This window comes from Impatiens glandulifera, chromosome 6 (assembly GCF_907164915.1).
Source record: "Impatiens glandulifera chromosome 6, dImpGla2.1, whole genome shotgun sequence".
NCBI classification, from domain to species: Eukaryota; Viridiplantae; Streptophyta; class Magnoliopsida; order Ericales; family Balsaminaceae; genus Impatiens; species Impatiens glandulifera.
The window spans coordinates 13,184,088-13,202,062 of NC_061867.1; the positions used below are offsets into that span (position 1 = coordinate 13,184,088).

The window sequence follows — 17,975 nt, forward strand, 5'->3', positions numbered from 1 at the left end:
GTCTCGTCGGTATGAAAAAAACATATCTTAACAAGATTTTATCATTTATATTTTAGGAGAACTTAGTCCTGAAATACGAATCTCTCACTATAGTGGTAACCACTCGCACCAACCACATTGTCGTTAAAGACCTCTAAAGAAGGGTTCTTACACATGAGATTCACCTTGAATCACTCCTATAAAAGTGCACATTCCTTTGGGATATAAGCAAATTATATATATTGAAGAAGGAGAATTCTCAATAACACAGTTAGAATTTACAAACACAAACATAATTAACAGACATAATTAAGTGAAGAAGAAAGAAAGCAGTGTGAATTTAACAACAACTAATCAGGCTTGTGATCTCCAAACAGCACAGTTAGCTTCACTTCCAACCCTGGTCATACTGTTATTGTTCTTCGAAGATGAAATTGTATCCACCTTGAAATTAGACCCACAAAGTATTCCTTCACTGTCAATTCTAGGCATTGCTTTCATCTTCTTCAATGGCTGCTCAAAGCTCATTAGCCCATGCTCACTATGATACATGCAACCTACAAAAAAAACATAATCAAATTTCTGAATCGAAATCCCAAATAAGAAATCAATGAATAATTGAGTTGTGTACCAGCTGGGAAAGGGGCAAATGACTTGGCACAGCTTCCCTTAATAACCTCCAAGTTATCAGAAATCACAACACACCCATCTCCTCCTATTCCCCAGTACAGTTTCACACCTTCATCACCAGCCTATTATTGCACAAACACAAAAAGTATCAACCTTTTAGATTTATATGAGTGTATCAACATTTTAGATTGATTAGTGGTTAATGTGTGATTAATTACCAGAGAAACAAAAACAGATCCAGCCTTGGCATCATACACAACAAACCCAAATCTTCCATCCATGTCTCTAAGAACTTGATCAGCCGGATAAGGTCCTCTGTCTCTAAGAGTCCTATACGCCTCCACCACGAACGCCGCCTCATTTGCCCCCTTCGAAAGCCCATACTGCCGGAGAAGACCCGGGAGGTTGCTTAAACTGCCCAAGAAGATACAGTATATGTCATCCACTCCACAAAACATCCTATTGTGAATGGAGAAAGGGTTGTGAGGAGGTGAGAAAGCAATCAGAGCTTTCTCTGCAAAACCCATGGAGAAGCCATTGTTAGAATGAGAAGACAAGAAATTGTTTAAGATCTCATTGGGGAGCTTTGGCTTGAGGGAGGAGGAGGATCTTTGTACTGAAGCTGGACTGTTGAGCTCCTTCGGTGGATCAACAGATCCATTCTTGAATATGGCCAACATCTTTAAACAATATTATTAAAGAACACGAAACAGAGGTTTTAGAAAAGAAATGTTAAGGGATTATGATGAACAGATGGATAAAGAAGAAAGTCGAATTGGTTGTGTATATATAAATACTATTGGAGAGAGAAAATATGTACAGTCACTATCACGATTTCTCTTATCCACAATTTTATTTTAGAATATTTCAAGATTTAAGTTGTTATTTGTCGGTTGAAAAAGGTAGATTGTTGTGAAAACAAACGGGAGTTACGGATTGGTGAAAGAAAGAGAACTGTCTTATCCAAAATAGTGTGTGACCGTGATCTGAGTCAGCAATTGGGCAGTTTTTTTGTGAGAATAAAATATGGATAAGAACTTTTGTCTTAGGATTTTTATTAATTAATTATTTAGTCGATATTAGTTAGTGAGTCACTTAATCAATTCCTATTTTACGTGTATTTAGTTAAATGTAAAAATTAATTAATAGCTCATCCACATTAATAAAATTAGTGATAAAAGATCATATTTTTCCTAAGGACGAGTGCGGTAAAAATTTTGATTCGGCTGGAGGCACTTGAAAAGGATCACCCAAATATAAAAAGTTGTTTGTGAGAATTCTCACATATTTAAGGCACTTGAAAATGAGTAGTTGAAATAATTTACCGATCTTAGCGAAATCTCCAAGAAAGGTGAATCTTAACAAAACAATGGAACTCTTATTGAAGCAATCAGATGAATTTTCTCATTAGAATGAAGGTCCAAGAGGTGCAAAGAAATTCAATAAACGATATTTCAAGTAGACTAAGACTTATGTCACGGGCAGAAACTCGATCACCGAATATTTTCTCATTCCGCGCGACACTAGTCTAGATGCAAAAAGATGGAAAACTATCTAGATGCAAAAAAGATGGAAAACTTTGAGAGAGAGAAAGAGCTTGGAGAATATTCTGTTTATTGTTTTACAAGAGTGAAGTGTTATACATGGTGTTTGGTTTATGGCCAAGACTTGTTTATATACAAGTAGAGAAATCCTTCTAGGTCCTCCTCAACCTAGGACTTTCTAGACTCTTAATTACCTACCCTAGACCCAAGAATTCCTAGAGACTTCTAGAGAATTCTACTAACTCATACTCTTGAAAACTCTTAGAGATTTCTCGATAGTTCTCCTATCTATGCATGTTTTAGGAACTCCTAGAGAATTCTAGAGAGTTCCATGACCCTACTTACAAAAAGGAACTCCTAGAAAAATGTAGAGAGTTCCATGACCTTACTTTCAAAAAGGAACTTCTAGAGAAATCTAGAGAGTTCCATAACCTTGCCTACAATTTGGAACTCTTAGAGAATTCTAGAGAGTTCCACAAAATGGAAAAGACCACAAAAATCCAGAAACTTCTAGAGAATGCACCTTGTGGGCTTGACATCTTCACCCCATCTAAATGGGTTATGACATTCTCCCCCCACCTAAGTCGTCGTCGTCCTTGACACGACCCTAGACCGGTGCTCGGTTCGATTTCTATCGGTCAACTCCAACCGATATGAGACGTTTCTCACATATCCCTCCGTTTTGATTGGTCCTTCGCATCTGTGCACAAACCCCTTGAGCACAGACCGTAGAGACTTCAATTGTTGCGGGGACTATTTCCCCTTTCTTTGGTCCCCTTCCCTGATTATCTGCCCTTCAGATATGCCCTTCTCTTCATTTTCTTGGTGACGCTCTCCAAAGATGCCCGAGCGCGATCTGCTTCATTTTTCACGGATTTGGCGAGAGTAAGGCGGACTGATTTTGGCCAATGTTACCTGTGGCCAAACTTTGTGGAGTTGATGGTTGTCTTGTGCCTTTAGCATTGAGCCCCTCGAAGGCCTTCCTATACTCTCTCTGGACTCCCTTGGGTACTTCTCCTTTCCCATTGGAATCGTCCCCATCATCCACCCTAGCAAAATTTGCAAATATCCCTTTACCACGTTTACGACCTCGGCTGAATCTCATCGCCGAGAACATGCCCATTCCATCTGATTTCCTTCTTGTTGGTATCACGCTGGTCTTCCCGTGATAAAAAAATGATTAATGAATTGGAATAAAACATTATACAAGCACTTACCTGATCAAACCATTGAAGTCCCAACACTACATCATAGTCTTCCATAGTGACTAAGGTAAACGACATTGCCACATTCCAGCCTCCGATCTTGGTGTGCACTTTCTTAGTCTCCGCGACCACCGATTTGGCTATATCAAAGGAATTGATTGTCCCCCTCGTTGGGTTAATGCAAAGACCCAATGCCTTAGCCACTCCTTTACGCATAAAGTTGTGAGTAGCCCCAATATCCACTAGTTCCTTAATGTGCCTTCCTCCGTTCAAAGCTTCCACGAATATCGAGCTCCTTGTTATTTCCTTGACTGGCTCCGCAATACTAGTCTTCACAGCATTGAACAGTCTCAAAGATCCCACTCAATTCCCTTCCTCTTCCTCGGAAGACTCGATTCCTTTAATTGCTGCAAATTTTTTCCTTTGAACGGGCACATAAACTCTATGTGATTATGAGCACCACAAAAATGACACACTCTAGGCTTACCCGCTTCGTCAGCTTTCCTCCCCGAGTTGCTTTGTGCATGCCCCTTTATAGGTGGGCGGTCTCCCCCACCTTTCTACTTGTCATGTGGGCGGTCTCCCCCACCATTATCCTCATCATCTCGAATGACCTTTGGCCTGTACAAAGAAACCTTGAGCTCTATCAACCTCTCTGCAACTGTAATTGCCTTGGAGACGTTATGCACCTTGGCCCTTTGCAGCTCTAAATGCGCCCAAGTCTTTAGGTCATTCACAAACGCGAACATATATGGCCTCATTTTCTATTAGACTAGGTAACTCGAGCATCAACTCCTGGAACTCTTCACATATTGTCATGTTGTACACAAGTTGGCTTAACCGCTTTCGTGCCTCAAACTCGGCGTTCTTTGGGAAGAATTGGTGCTTGAACTCAGTCTTGAAGTTCTCCCACGTCTCTATTCGTAACGTACCTCGTTCAATATTTGCTTCTTGCCTCCTTCACCACGTAGTGCCATATCTTGTAGGAAGAAATGTGTTGTTTCCAACTTCGTACGATCATCAAGTATGCTTGATGCCCAAAAATACATGTTCATATTCCAAAAGAACTCCTCCACTTCCCTTACACTCCTCGACCCTTTGAATGAAGTTGGCTTGGGAATTTATATTCGATGAGGTGTCGCACCTCTAAGTTCCCCTCCATTCTTCCTAATCCGACCTTCCATCGATTCTAGCCTCCCCATGATCTCCCTTCGGAGGGTGTCGACCATCGCATGGACCTCTCCTCAAATTGTCTCGAGCACTTATTTCCGGATTTCATTAACCTCCCGTCGAACTGATCCCAACACTTCGTCTTAAATGCTACGGTTTACATTTTTAATGATCCCCATGACCTCATTCTCCAACTTTTCTCTAGGCTCATCCAACAACGTCACCCTATCGGCCACCGCGCTAAACACTTCGAGAGCCTCCTGGTGCTCGCACATGCTTTCCTCAAGTCGGGTCATACGCACTTCCATGTCGACACTCCTCTCGACGGTATTGTCCCTCTTGGACCTCTTGTCTTTCTGTTTGCTGGTCGAAACCTTTATGACTTTGGAATCTAAATTCATCTCTTCTTCGCACAATCTTCTTTCAAATGCGGAAGCACAAACGTGGATATGATACCACTTTCGCTCTGCTACATTTTGTCATGGGCAGAAACTCGATCACCGAATATTTACTCTTCCCGCGCAACACTAGTCTAGATTGCCACATTCCTAGCTAGTCAGCCATTATAAAGATGCAAGAAGATGGAAAATTTGAGAAAGAAAGATCTTGAAGAATATCTTGTTTATTGCTTTATAAGAGTGAGGTGTTGCACATGGTGTTTGGTTTATGGTCAAGACTTGTTTATATACAAGTGTATGACTTCTAGACTCTTCTATTACCTATCCTAGACCCAAGAATTCCTAAAGACTTCTAGAGAATTCTACTAACTCCTACTCTTGAGAACACCTAGAGAATTCTAGAGAGTTCTCCTATCTATGAATGCTTTAGGAACTCTTAGAGAATTCTAGAGAGTTTCATGACCCTATTTACAAAAAGGAACTCCTAGAGAAATATAGAGAGTTCCATGACATTACTTTCAAAAAGGAACTCCTAGAGAAATCTAGAGAGTTCCATAACCTTGCCTACAACTTGGAACTCCTAGAGAATTCTAGAGAGTTCCACAAAATAGAAAATACCATAAAAATCTAGAAACTTCTAGAGAATGTACTTTTTGGACTTGACATCTTCACCCCATCTAAATGGGCTGTGACACCTAGTTCTTCTGGAATATTGCCAACACCACCCTTATGTAGAAATTTCGGGGCAATCTAACTGAAACCAAGGTGGGTCATTAGCAAAGCAGCCCGAGATGGAATTTTCTCATTTTGACGGTAGTAATCATATAGGTTGGATAACCAAGGTTACAAGATTCTCTTATAATCATTACATGGAAGATGATGACAAGGTGAGTTATGTAGGCAATTATTTGGAGGGATTATCTGATATTTGGTTCACAAATTACTCGATTGGAAGAGGGATAATATCGTTGACAAAAAATTTAGATGCAATCTTGACAATATTTTTAAAAAAAATAACATTCAGACATGGGTGTGGAGTTAAATCGAATTAGTCAAGAAGGTGAACTAAAAGACTAAATTCTTAAAGGGTCTCATCGTGACTACTAAAATGAGGCCAAACAAGATGTTCACACTAACTTCCACTATGATGATTGCATTAGAAAATAAAGTGGACAATGTGTCATGTTTTCAAACAAATAAAGAAGAGGCTTACTTATGGAATTACACGTTTGGAAACTTAAGCTACAAGAGTTTTAGAATTATGCAGTCTCACAGGATGATTGAAGACTTACCTGAGATGAGCTCACCTAAACTAGTATGATGCCACTATGTGTCAGGAAACAAAAACAAGCAAAGAATAGCAAGTGGAGAGCTACCCAAAGACATCATTTAGTGACAAGAGGTATCTGTTAACTTTTATTGACGATTTTAACAAAAAAAAACTTGGGATATTTGTTATTAGAAAAGACAGAAGTTTTTGACAAATTCAATGCATTTAAACTACTAGGTGAGATTGCAAAGTCTATCTATTAACATTTAACTTTAAGAACTATGGCACAATCGACACGACGACACAATATGCACATCCACGACACGATCGGCATAGGCGACACGATATTGTCTTGAGTCGGAAGTCATAAAATTGGCGCCGAAATCAGTATTGATCAAAGGAAGTGCGATCGGTATAGAAGACACAACACGATCAATGTTGGGTGTGAATGTGATTGGAGTTTGACTCAGTTCTTCTTATTTATCGATTCCGTTGCACTACAACCTAAACCCCAAGGAGGCAACATTTTCTCTCTAGCTCCAACCACCATAAAGGAATTTGAACTCTACCTCCCACCAAGAGAGTAGTATTTATTTATATTATTAGGTCAAGTCCAGTAAGTGAGTTACTAGAGATTGTGCCACAATGTTGGGCCAACTAATACCCAACAATCTCCACATTTTGCCCAAAGTAGTGCAAAACACAATCACGGAATCACAAGACACGTCATCACCAATTTATTACCACCGAGGCAACAAAGAGAATACCCAAGGTAAACACGTGTCACAAAGACTAAGGGTAAGTGTACAAAGAATGTGAAAATCACAAAGATCAAACACAAGAGCACAATGTTAGAATTTAAAGGGACATTTATATATTTAAATGGATATATATGGTCATTGATTATAATAAGTCAATATTATGTGATCTAAGGATGTTTGAGATTTGACTTAAGGACGTTATTGTTATGAATGTTAAATTATGGATACCTTGCGGTATTTCTAATTTGATGAGAGGCCAAATTAGAAATTAGCGTAATGAGGCAGTTATGACGGTTATGGTCCCCAAAAGGCAAAAGAAATTATAAAAGGGAGGTTGGTTGATAAAAAATAAAAACGAACTTATTTTTATCACACGCTCTCTCTCTCTCTGAATCCCCATCATCGGAGAAATAAGGCTAAAGGATTTCTGCCCTTTTGGAAGACCATCTCATCTAATCATGTCTAAGGATCTAGGAATATATATTCCGCTTTTGTCTTTCATATCTTAGGAACAAGAATGAAGATCTAGGGTATTATAGTTTATGATTTAAGTTTATTATGGAATTATTTTAATTAATTCTAACACACAAAGCATGCAAAAATCACAAAGATCAAACGCAAGAGCACAAAGCATGGGAAAATCACAAAGATTAAAGGCAAGATCACAAAGAATGTCATGCGCACAAAGGACGAACCTCAAAGAGCTTTCCCTAAGTCAAAGTTTAAAATCCATTGACATGAAATAAATTTTTCAGCATGTAAACACTTAGTACCCATATCAGAAGGATTAAATTCCCGAGGAATTTTCTCTAACTTAACAATGCCCTTTTCAACAATATTCTGAATGTAATGAAACCTAACATCAATGTGCTTAGTTCTATCATGAAAAACAGGATTTTTACACAGTTGAATAGAAGATTGACTATCAGAAAACACAACCATATTTTTGTCAAGAAAACCAATTTCAGACAAAACAACCCTAATCCAAATTGCTTCCTTAAAAACTTTAGTGGCAACTACATACTCAGATTCTGTAGTAGATAAAGAAACAATGGGTTAAAGTTGAGACGTCCAACTTATGCAAGAGCCACACAAAGTAAACACATATGAAGTAGTAGACTTTCTATTATCCCTATCATTAGAATAATTTGAATCTACATAACCAACCATCTTAGTACCTACAGAACAATTAGAGAAAGTCAAGCCAACATGAATGGTGGTTTTCAAATATCTCAAAAGTCATTTCAAAGCAATCTAATGAGGCATACCAGGGTTAGACATAATCTACTCAAGCAACTAATTGTATATGCTATATCAGGCCTAGTGCTAATCATGAGATACATAACAGATCCTATAGCATTAGAATAAGGCACATTCTTCATTTCAGTCATTTCAGTTTTAATCTTAGAAGACTAATCCTTACTTAACACAAAATGGGAAACAAGAGGCACATTCACAGATTTAGCATCAGACATAAAAAATTTACTCAAAATTTTAGCAACATATGCACTTTGATTCAACACAAGAGAAAATTTTGTTCTATCTTTAATGATATTAATGCCCAAAATCTTCTTATCATCACCTAAGTCTTTCATGTCAAAATTTTCACAAAGTGATTTTTGCACATGCATAATAGACTTCAAACATGGGCTAACAATTAACATGCCATCCACATACAACAAAAGAAATACATGCATAGAGTCTATATTCTTAAAGTAAAGGCAATGATCAGAAGAACTCTTTTTAAACATCAAATATTGCATGCACTTATCGAACTTAATATTCCATTGCCTAGGAGATTGTTTTAAACCATACAAGGCTTTTTTTAACAAACAAACATGATCAGGCAACTTGGGGTCAACAAACCCCTCAAGTTGCATATAAATATTCTTATCAAGTTCACCATTTAAGAAAGCAGTAGTAACATCTATTGGCTTCAATTCCCAATCAAAGTGAGAAACTAAAACAAACATGATTTTAACAGTAGTGAATTTGACAATAGGAGCAAAAAATTCAGCATAATCTATTCCCTCCTTTTGAGTAAATCTCTTGGCTACTAACCTATCCTTGAATCTTACTTTTTCAGACTCTTGCTTCACCTTATACAACCACTTGCAATTCACTAAGGAGCAATTGTGAGGTTTAGGAACAAGTTTCCAAGTATCATTAATTCTCAAGGAATTTATCTCATTATTTATAGCAACAATCCATTTAGTAGAAAACTTAGACCTCAAAGCTTCTTTGTAAGAGTTAGGCTCATTACAGTCTAGGGATTCAAACATGTTAAAAGAAAATTCATACATATTGTAATCATTCAAATGATCATCCCTAAATCTAGCAGATATTCTAATAGTTCTTCTACTTCTATCCCTAGAAAGTTGATAGTCATGCAAATCATCAGACAAATCATGTGAATCAGACAAAACATTTGAATCATGTAAATCATTAATATCATGCACATTATCATGCTCCACCTCATTGGGAACATTCACATCATGTTCAGTAGGTTGATCAACAACTATAGGCAAATGCTCCACCTTATTAGGAGCATCATTAACAGGAGTGGGGGACATAGGCAAGCAAGGAAAATCATTCTCATTAAATACAATATCTCTACTTATCACAATCCTAAGCCCAAGTTCACTCATATCCCAAAGCCTATAACCTTTTATCCCTTAAGGGTATCCTAAGAACACACATTTCTTGGACCTGGCTCCAACTTGTCAATCTTCTGATGCACATAGCCAAACACAGCCATAAGCTTTCAAGTTTCTCAAATTAAGAGGTTTACCTGAAAACACATATTCATGACATTTCCCTCCTAAGGGAACACTAGGAGGACCTATTTATTAAATAAGCAGTAGTATGCAAAGGATCCCCCTAAAACTTCTTAGACAACCTAGATAACGTTAACATAGCTCTTACCCTCTCTAGAAGTGTCATATCCATCCTCTCAGCAACACCATTTTGATGTGGTATGTACGGCACATACCTATGCCTTTTAATACCCTAGGTAGCATATAAATCATTATATATTTATTACAAAACTCGAGACCATTATTTATTCTAAGAGTTTTGATTCTCTTACCTGTTTGATTCTTAATCAAAGTCTTCCAATCCTTAAACTTTTCAAAAACATCATACTTATGTTTCAAACGTAACACCCAAACTTTCTTAAAATAATCATCAATGATGGACAAAAAATATTGGTTCCCCCCATGTGTAGCAACACTAGATGGACCCCACACATAAGCATGCAAATATTCAAGGATATCAGTACACTTAGACACGTTTGGGTAGGAGGAGATGGGAAAACTCATATTATGCTATTTTCTTAGCACACATGATTCACATAAATGGGTGAGGGATAATTTATCACTACCAAAGTGACCACCTTTATGAAAAATCTCTAGACTATTGTTACTCATGTGACCTAATCTATTATGCCAAAGAACAGATTTATCACCAATCATAGAGTTCACAGAGTCACAAGTAGTCTCAGCATGACACACATACAGATTGTTCATCTTTTTAGCAGTAAAGATAACAAGAGACCAATGCAAAATTTTCATAACGCATTTCCCCCACTTTCCCTCCAAACCATCATTCTCAAGAGATGCACAAGAATACAAATTATAACGCAAATCAGGAAACATGCCTCATATTCTTCAAAGTAAACACAGAACCATAAGAGAACCTTAAGCATATATCACCTATTCCTAACACATTGCAAATTTTTGAATTTTCCATAGACACAAAACCATGTTCGATCTCTTTATAGTTAGAAAACAAATCTCTAAATGGAGTCACATGGAAAGTACAACCAGAGTCAACTAGCCAATCAGATTTGTACAAAGAATTAGATAACATAGAGTTCAAGCTAGCATAATCACATAGACTATTAATCATAAAAATATCACTCATATTTCCCTCACAAACAGTCACATTAGCATTTTCAACATGCTGATTTCTCTTAGGCTTAGGACAGTCCTTGATAAAATGATCAGACTCATGACAATTATAACACTTTCTAGCACTAGACCTAGACTTAGATCTTCTTTTACTAGCATGATGAAATTTCTTACCATAACTCTCATTACTGACATTCTTTTGGACACTCAACCTACCTTAAGATCTACCCCTCACATGCATGACTTCCCCACCAGACTGTTTACCCCTCTCAAAGTATCTCAAATCTAACTCATTACTCTTAAGATCATTGACAACAATATCAAGAGTGACATTGTCTCTACCATACTTAATGGCAGACTTCACATCATTAAAAGAATTAAGAATAACATTCAATAAGACAATGGGGGCATACTCATCAATGTTCTTATCACCACACAACTTAATATCAGAAATAAGTTTAGTGAAAAAATCCAGATTATTTTCAATGTCCTTGGACATATCCAATCTAAATAAAAAAAATTCAAGTAAGAACATTTTATTAGGCAGAGAAGTTTCAGTATAAAATTCAGAAAATTTATCCCACAAGGTTTTTGCACACTCTAAATTACCAATTTTTCTCATCACAGAATCAGATAAGTTCAAGTATATATAGGCACATGCATTTTCATTCATTTCACTATTTTTCTCAACGGTATCAGCAGCATCATAAAAGCATTTTTTCTGAATCAAAACACATTTCTTTTTTATTTCCAATGCTAAAATCAGTATTTCTGTTAAACGGAACCATACCATATTGATTAACACTAGACATGCTATCAAATAAAGTAAAACTAATCAACAATCAATTGGTAGAAATTAATAGGAAGGTTCAAGATATGATACATTGAAAAACTCAAATAAAGTTTCGACTTACCCACCCTACTCGGGGATTTACTACTTCGTCTTCTCAGCAACGACACGGCAACGACTTTGATTCTCAGTAGTCACGACAAACGCGACAACGACAACGGTTGAACAGGAAAACAACGACTTCTTCTTCAAAGGCGGCGACAGCTTTCTTCTTCCTCCAGTATCAATAGAAGCAAAAAATAAAAGCAGCATGATGAAAAAAGAAACATATATGCGCTTATTGGTGAAGATAACTCATATCCTCCAACCCAATCTTAAACTAAAATTAAAAACCTTAAACCCTAGCTCAAATACCACTGTTGGGTGTGAATGTGATTGGAATTTGGCTTAGTTCTTCTTGTTTATTGATTTTGTTGCACTACAACCTAAATCCCAAGGAGGCAACCCTTTCTCTCTAGTCTCTAAACACCACAAAAGAATTTGACATCTAACTCCCACAAAGAGAGTAGTATCTATTTATATTATTAGGTCAAGTTCAGTAAGTGGGTTACTAGAGATTGGGCCACAATGTTAGGTCAACCAATACTCAACAATCGGCACGGGTGGAACAATAGGCATAAGCGGCACGACCCGGTCTGTACGGACGGCACAATATTGTCTAGCGCCTTGTCTTTGCCTATTGTTCTTGTTTTCTTTTGCCTGCTTTTTAGAGATCTGTTGGTTACCGTCCGCTGTACAGTTTTCTTCTCGATCAGTCTAGTCTGGGTTGGGTAGCTTTTGATGGCTCCTCCGTTGTCATTTGTTGTTACAGATTACTGTTGTTGATTTCTGCTGCAAGTCTGAATTGTTGCTGGTTACTAAGGAATTTGGTTGTCTGCTGCGCAGGCTAAGCTAGGGGTGTTCAATATTTGGTCTGAACCGAATATCCGACCGAATTCGAATTCACTGAATTCGAATAAACCGAATTCAAATTTCATTTTCGGTTTTCGAATCGAATTTCAAACCAATTCGAATTCAAATACGATTTTCTAATTGATTTTCGAGTTTGAGTTTTAACTTGAAAACCAACCCGAAAACTGAATTCAAAGTTTAATAATAAAATAAAAAGGAAACAAAAGCACACGTGGTCTAGTGGTAGAATAGTACCCTGTCACGGTACATACTTGGGTTCAATTCCCGACTGGTACAACTTATTTTGAGTTATATTAGTTCTCATTTATTCCAAAATATATATATATAAAGAATTCGGTTTGAATTTGAAATTCGAACCAAATATTAAATTCGAATTCGGTTCGGTTTAATTAGAATTTATTCGAATTCGGTTTGGTTTTCGAATTGGCTAAAATAAATTAAAATTCGAATAAACCGAACCGAGGAACTCGAATAACCCGAAAACCGAACCGATGAAAAACTCTAGGCTGAGCCACGATGAGCCCACGCTCGATCAACCTCCTCAACCGACCTAAAAGCACAAGGAAAAATAAAGGGAGTTTGGAGAAATTGGATTAAAGGGTTGTCACTTCTTCTAGTTGTCCGACCGGTCACAACGGTGCTGATGCAGATGACGTTGTCTTCAATTCAACTCTTGCATCGACCAGTCACATGGCTGGTCTATCAATCGGACGCCCGTCTCTTGACTCATCACCCAACCGGCCATGACACCCCTCCCTTGACCGGTCATGTAGCCTCAACCCTTAATGGCATGGCTACTATCAACCAAATTAGTAGCGTTACTCATTTGACAAACCATGTCGTTGCCACCCTGGCCGGTTACGATGTTATTTTTCCAATCGGGCTCACCTCAGCCACTACGGCATGTCACGACATCCCCACCCCGACCGCTCAAATCCCTGATAAGTCGTGGACCATGGGACGAATTGAAATCGCAAATTTGGCGGGCATTCAGAACCAAATTCTCAAGTCCCTCGCCTAGTTCCAAATTCTCAAGTCCCTCGCCCATTTCATGACCAATGAAAGGAGCGAACAAATCATTTGCCAATTAAAAATCCGATTCGAGCAAGATTGGAACTCATTCGATAAAGCCGAATACGAGAAAATCATTATGTGGTCAGTTAGTGTCATGAGAGAGTTCTACAAGTGCCATAAAACCTATACATACACTACACAAACAAACACAAACCGAACATGGAAAACCAACAAGGTTTGGGGCAAAAACGGGACAGTTAATGGAGGCAAGCTCAATGTGGATCATAGCCTAAAAATTAAAACGCTCGAACATCCGCTCCAAATCGAACTCCCCCTGGAAATTAAAGAGGGACGCGTCAACGATTGGAAACGAGTTGTCTTCAGTCACTTCATGGGCACCCACAAGGCCCTATTCCGAGAAATCAAGGCCGCCCTTTTCCAACAATGGAGCGAAAAGTGACTCAAAAAATTCAAAGTCAACGAATTTGGCTGTTTCTTCCTTACTTTTGGCACGGAGCCTGAAGCTCAAGCCATTGCCGACTGAGATTTCACCTTCATGTTTAGCTTATGTTTCAAGCTCACCAAATGGAATGAAGAAATGGACATCAATAGCAAACCGCCACAATCTAAACAAGTGTAGGTGAGACTAAGAAACATCTCACCGCACCTTTGTAATTCTAAAACATTTTTCTACCTCACATGACTCATTGGAAAGCCGCTTAAGCTCGATCCCAACTTTGACTCGTTTAAATGGGTCACGTTTGCCCACATTTGCATTGAGATCGACTCAACGAGTACAAAATCAGAAAAAATCGAGCTAAGATGTTGGAATAGAAACATGGCCACCATTGAGGTCATGTACGAGCAACTAGAAAAAGAGGACGGGAAAAAGAAAAAGAAGCCCATAACCACCCCTAAACAAGAGAATGTTAAGGTGGTCAAGAAATCCTATATCGAAATCCTAAAAACAAATAAAAGCCACAACGAACACGTGAACGAGAACTAAATTGATCCCGATCCCACCGAGCCTGAAACCGATACCCTTTTCCCACTAATTAGGTACGAAAAGCCCGACATCAACGTGGATGATAGTGAAAGTCAAAGCATATCGAAAAGCATGAGCTCTGAAGCCAAAGAAAGTCACAACGTTGTCAAAGAAATCACCTTAAGGGAAACAACTCATACGCTCAACTTCAAACTCAAGCCCAAAAGGAAAAAAATGAAAAGAGAAGCTAGCGAAGACGAAGAAGTCGGAACTCTATCCGGAAATATATCCCAAAAAGACCTAAGGGTGACAAGAAAGAAGGAAAGAAAGAACAAGGGCAAAGACAAGAGAGACGAGTCCGAGGAAATCAACCCCTATCATCTTGTTTTAGTTGATTGATTGCTAGTTTCATTCCTTATTCACTTTTGTACTTTGATTTCATGTCCGTGTGCGTTTCTTAGGCCAACTGTGGATTTCTCATGGCCATCGTGTGTTGATTTTGAGCAAATTATTGTAAGCTTAATTTCAGCTCTCGTACTCTTTTTACCCTTTTCGGGTCTTTTTAATTAATGGTGTAAGCCATTTCTCAAAACAAAACTATTAATTGAGAAAGTGTGTTGTGAGTCTTAGCTTGTCTAAGAACAGATAGGAGATGAGAATTCCCCTCGAGGGTCTTCCATGAATTATGTGAAATTAAACGCATTAAACGACATATGATTATATATATACACTGCAACAAAATGAAGTAGCCCAAAGGAAGAATCGCACAACAATGAATTTTGTGAGGTGTATGTTGTCCAACAAAAGAGTTCTAAAAAAGTATTGACCATAAAAAGTTATTTGGAGCATTTTTGTGATGCATAGAAGTTTTACCAAATCTCAAAAAGGAAAGGCACCTGAAGGAGTATGGAGAAACGTATCACTTTAAAATATTTGGATGTCTTGGTTATATACGTTACAAATTAAAAAGAAAAAAAGTATAGATAAAAAGAGTCAATGTTGCATCTTCTTTTGTGTAAGCAATGAATCAAAGACATTAATGGACGTTGTCTTTGAAGATAAAATAATTTGGGACTGGAACAACAATTCCTCTTAAAAAAGCACAAATTTGGAATGGGGAGAAAATATAATGGAGCAAGATAGTGATAATGAATCTATTAGATCGAAATATGATAGATGACGTAAACAATAAAAAAATAATACAAATTTAACGTGGTTCACCAAGATAAATCTTAACTACGTCCGGAGAATACTATGGTCTGTTTATTATATAATATAGACAATGTCAGCAATTTGAAAATATTTGGGTATAAAATTTATTTGTGAAAATTTTATGAATTTTTTCTAATATTTGATTTTACAAATATTTTGCCAAGAGCTGGGATACATTTACTATCTCAACAAGTATCAATAGTGGTAGAATAGTACCTATCACGGTATATTCTATGTCATGGAGATTGTGAAATGGATGAGAATATTAAATGAAGCATGTTAGGCTTACAAGGGTGTGCCATTTATCTGAATTATAAGATTACCAAAATGGTTGCTGAGTTCTTCAGTTTTTAACACTTTTTTATTAACATATAATCTTTATTTCTCTAGACAAAACTAGTGAAAGCTTTATCTCTTTTTGAGATCAAGTAAAGAAGACGTATGTCTTCTATGTTATACCATGGTGAAAAGGATGAGAATGTTAAATGAAGCATGTCATGACATTAATGGCTGGCTTGTTTATTGGGTTATGGATTTTTATACATGACAACATTCATTTGGGGAGGGCTATTCCCTAATGTCAAAGTCTAGATATCAGTAGTTTTATTTGTTGCAAACATAAGTGAGTTAAAAAATGATAATATGTCGACAATAAACTAATAAGCGAATACAAATGATCATATTTATATTAGATTTCTCTGTGATATTTGTATTAGATTTCTCTCCTACATTATTTACAATTATTTACAATGAGGTTCGACATAGGATGAGTATCTCCCAATATAGACCCGTTTTAAATTCTCTTGTCATTGTATAGAGTCGGCTAAAACATTAGAATACCTAAGAAGTTGGTATTATTAATGTATCCAAATCACAAAGAAGAAATTATTTGATCCTTATTCATTTGTATATAATATTTCATTAATATTTTTGCTTGTAGATGTGTGAAACTATGATTGCAGAGATTATAGTTGTCTATTAAGTGAAAACGCTTTGAGTTTAAGCGGAACCATGTCATTCTAGTTTTTCTTTAATTCCCAAAAAAAAAAAAATTGTTTATATAAAAAATGAAAAACATTACAACAAATGGCATTTTCTGCTACGCAAAAAATGACATTGGCCAGCGCGAATAAACGTCGCTAAAATATTATCGACGCCTTGAGTAGCCTGCCAGTGTAGATTAAAACGACGCTTAAATAAGCGTCGATAATATTAATTTAAAGGCCGCTAAATGTATTTTATTTTTTATTTATAATCAAAATTTCCCCATTTTTTTAGCTAAATTTGTTCTTGTGTTTTTTTAAGGGATATTTAATCACTCAACAATAATAAAAGGTGTTTTGAAGGACCATTTAATTATAAATTTTAATTTGACATTCAAATATAATAATAGTAGAAAAAAATTCAAATTCACTCTAAGCAATATTTATTATCTAGTTTAAACTATGTAATATATAAATAAAAGGAACTGATTTACCATAGATCACCTTCAATTTACTATCTCTATTAATAGGTAGTTCTTAACAATAATGTTGTATTTACTTAACAAATAAATCAAAAGACAAAATCTACATATTTCAACTCTTAATGCATCATCTCATTTCAATTTGTAGTGTTCCCACTTATATGAAATAATTTATAATTTTTGCACTGTAAGATAAATCACTTGCATATAAAAATTTGTACTTTAATTACATATATACTCATTACGGATTCTAGATAAAAACAAGTCGAATTCATAGGTCAATAATCATTTATTTTAACACACGTTTAATGGTTTCTTATAAATGATTCAAAGAGTTAAACTAACCAAAGCATTTTTAGTTATAACATCCACAAGAACTAACATACCAAATCATGAACATTTTCCTTACACATTGCTATCCACCGAAGAAAAATCTCAAGTTTTGGATCGAAGTAATCCATTGACACAATTAAAGCAGTAGCAACGGTTCTTATATCACTAAAATTCCGTTACTATTGGTCCTACAAAGTCCATCCATGTTAGAATAAAATAATTAGTAATACTTTATCAAAGTAATTTAACAATATCCCTTCTTAAAACTAACACAAATTCTTAAGTAAACCTAATAAAAACAATATGTTTAAAGTAAGAAATATCCAAGTTAGATGA

General features: G+C 36.6%; 1 protein-coding gene across 1 annotated transcript; it reads right to left on the minus strand.

Moving 5' to 3' along the window:
- Positions 1-313: 313 nt before the first annotated feature.
- Positions 314-1,321, minus strand: LOC124942489 (stem-specific protein TSJT1-like). Its single transcript, XM_047483008.1, has 3 exons — positions 828-1,321; positions 611-731; positions 314-536 (listed from the first exon to the last, which is right to left on the minus strand). The coding sequence occupies exons 1-3, from the start codon at positions 1,287-1,289 to the stop codon at positions 334-336; spliced, it is 786 nt and encodes a 261-aa protein (XP_047338964.1). The 5' UTR covers positions 1,290-1,321; the 3' UTR covers positions 314-333.
- Positions 1,322-17,975: the final 16,654 nt, after the last annotated feature.

What these genes read in the sequence shown, in the direction of transcription:
- LOC124942489 (XM_047483008.1), bottom strand. Translation starts at nt 1,289, where the DNA reads ATGTTGGCCATATTCAAGAATGGATCTGTTGATCCACCGAAGGAGCTC. An exon ending in GATCTGTTTTTGTTTCTCTG is followed by an intron (nt 732 to 827) that starts GTAATTAATCAC and finishes GTGCAATAATAG; the next exon opens with GCTGGTGATGAAGGTGTGAA. An exon ending in ATTTGCCCCTTTCCCAGCTG is followed by an intron (nt 537 to 610) that starts GTACACAACTCA and finishes TTTTTTTTGTAG; the next exon opens with GTTGCATGTATCATAGTGAG.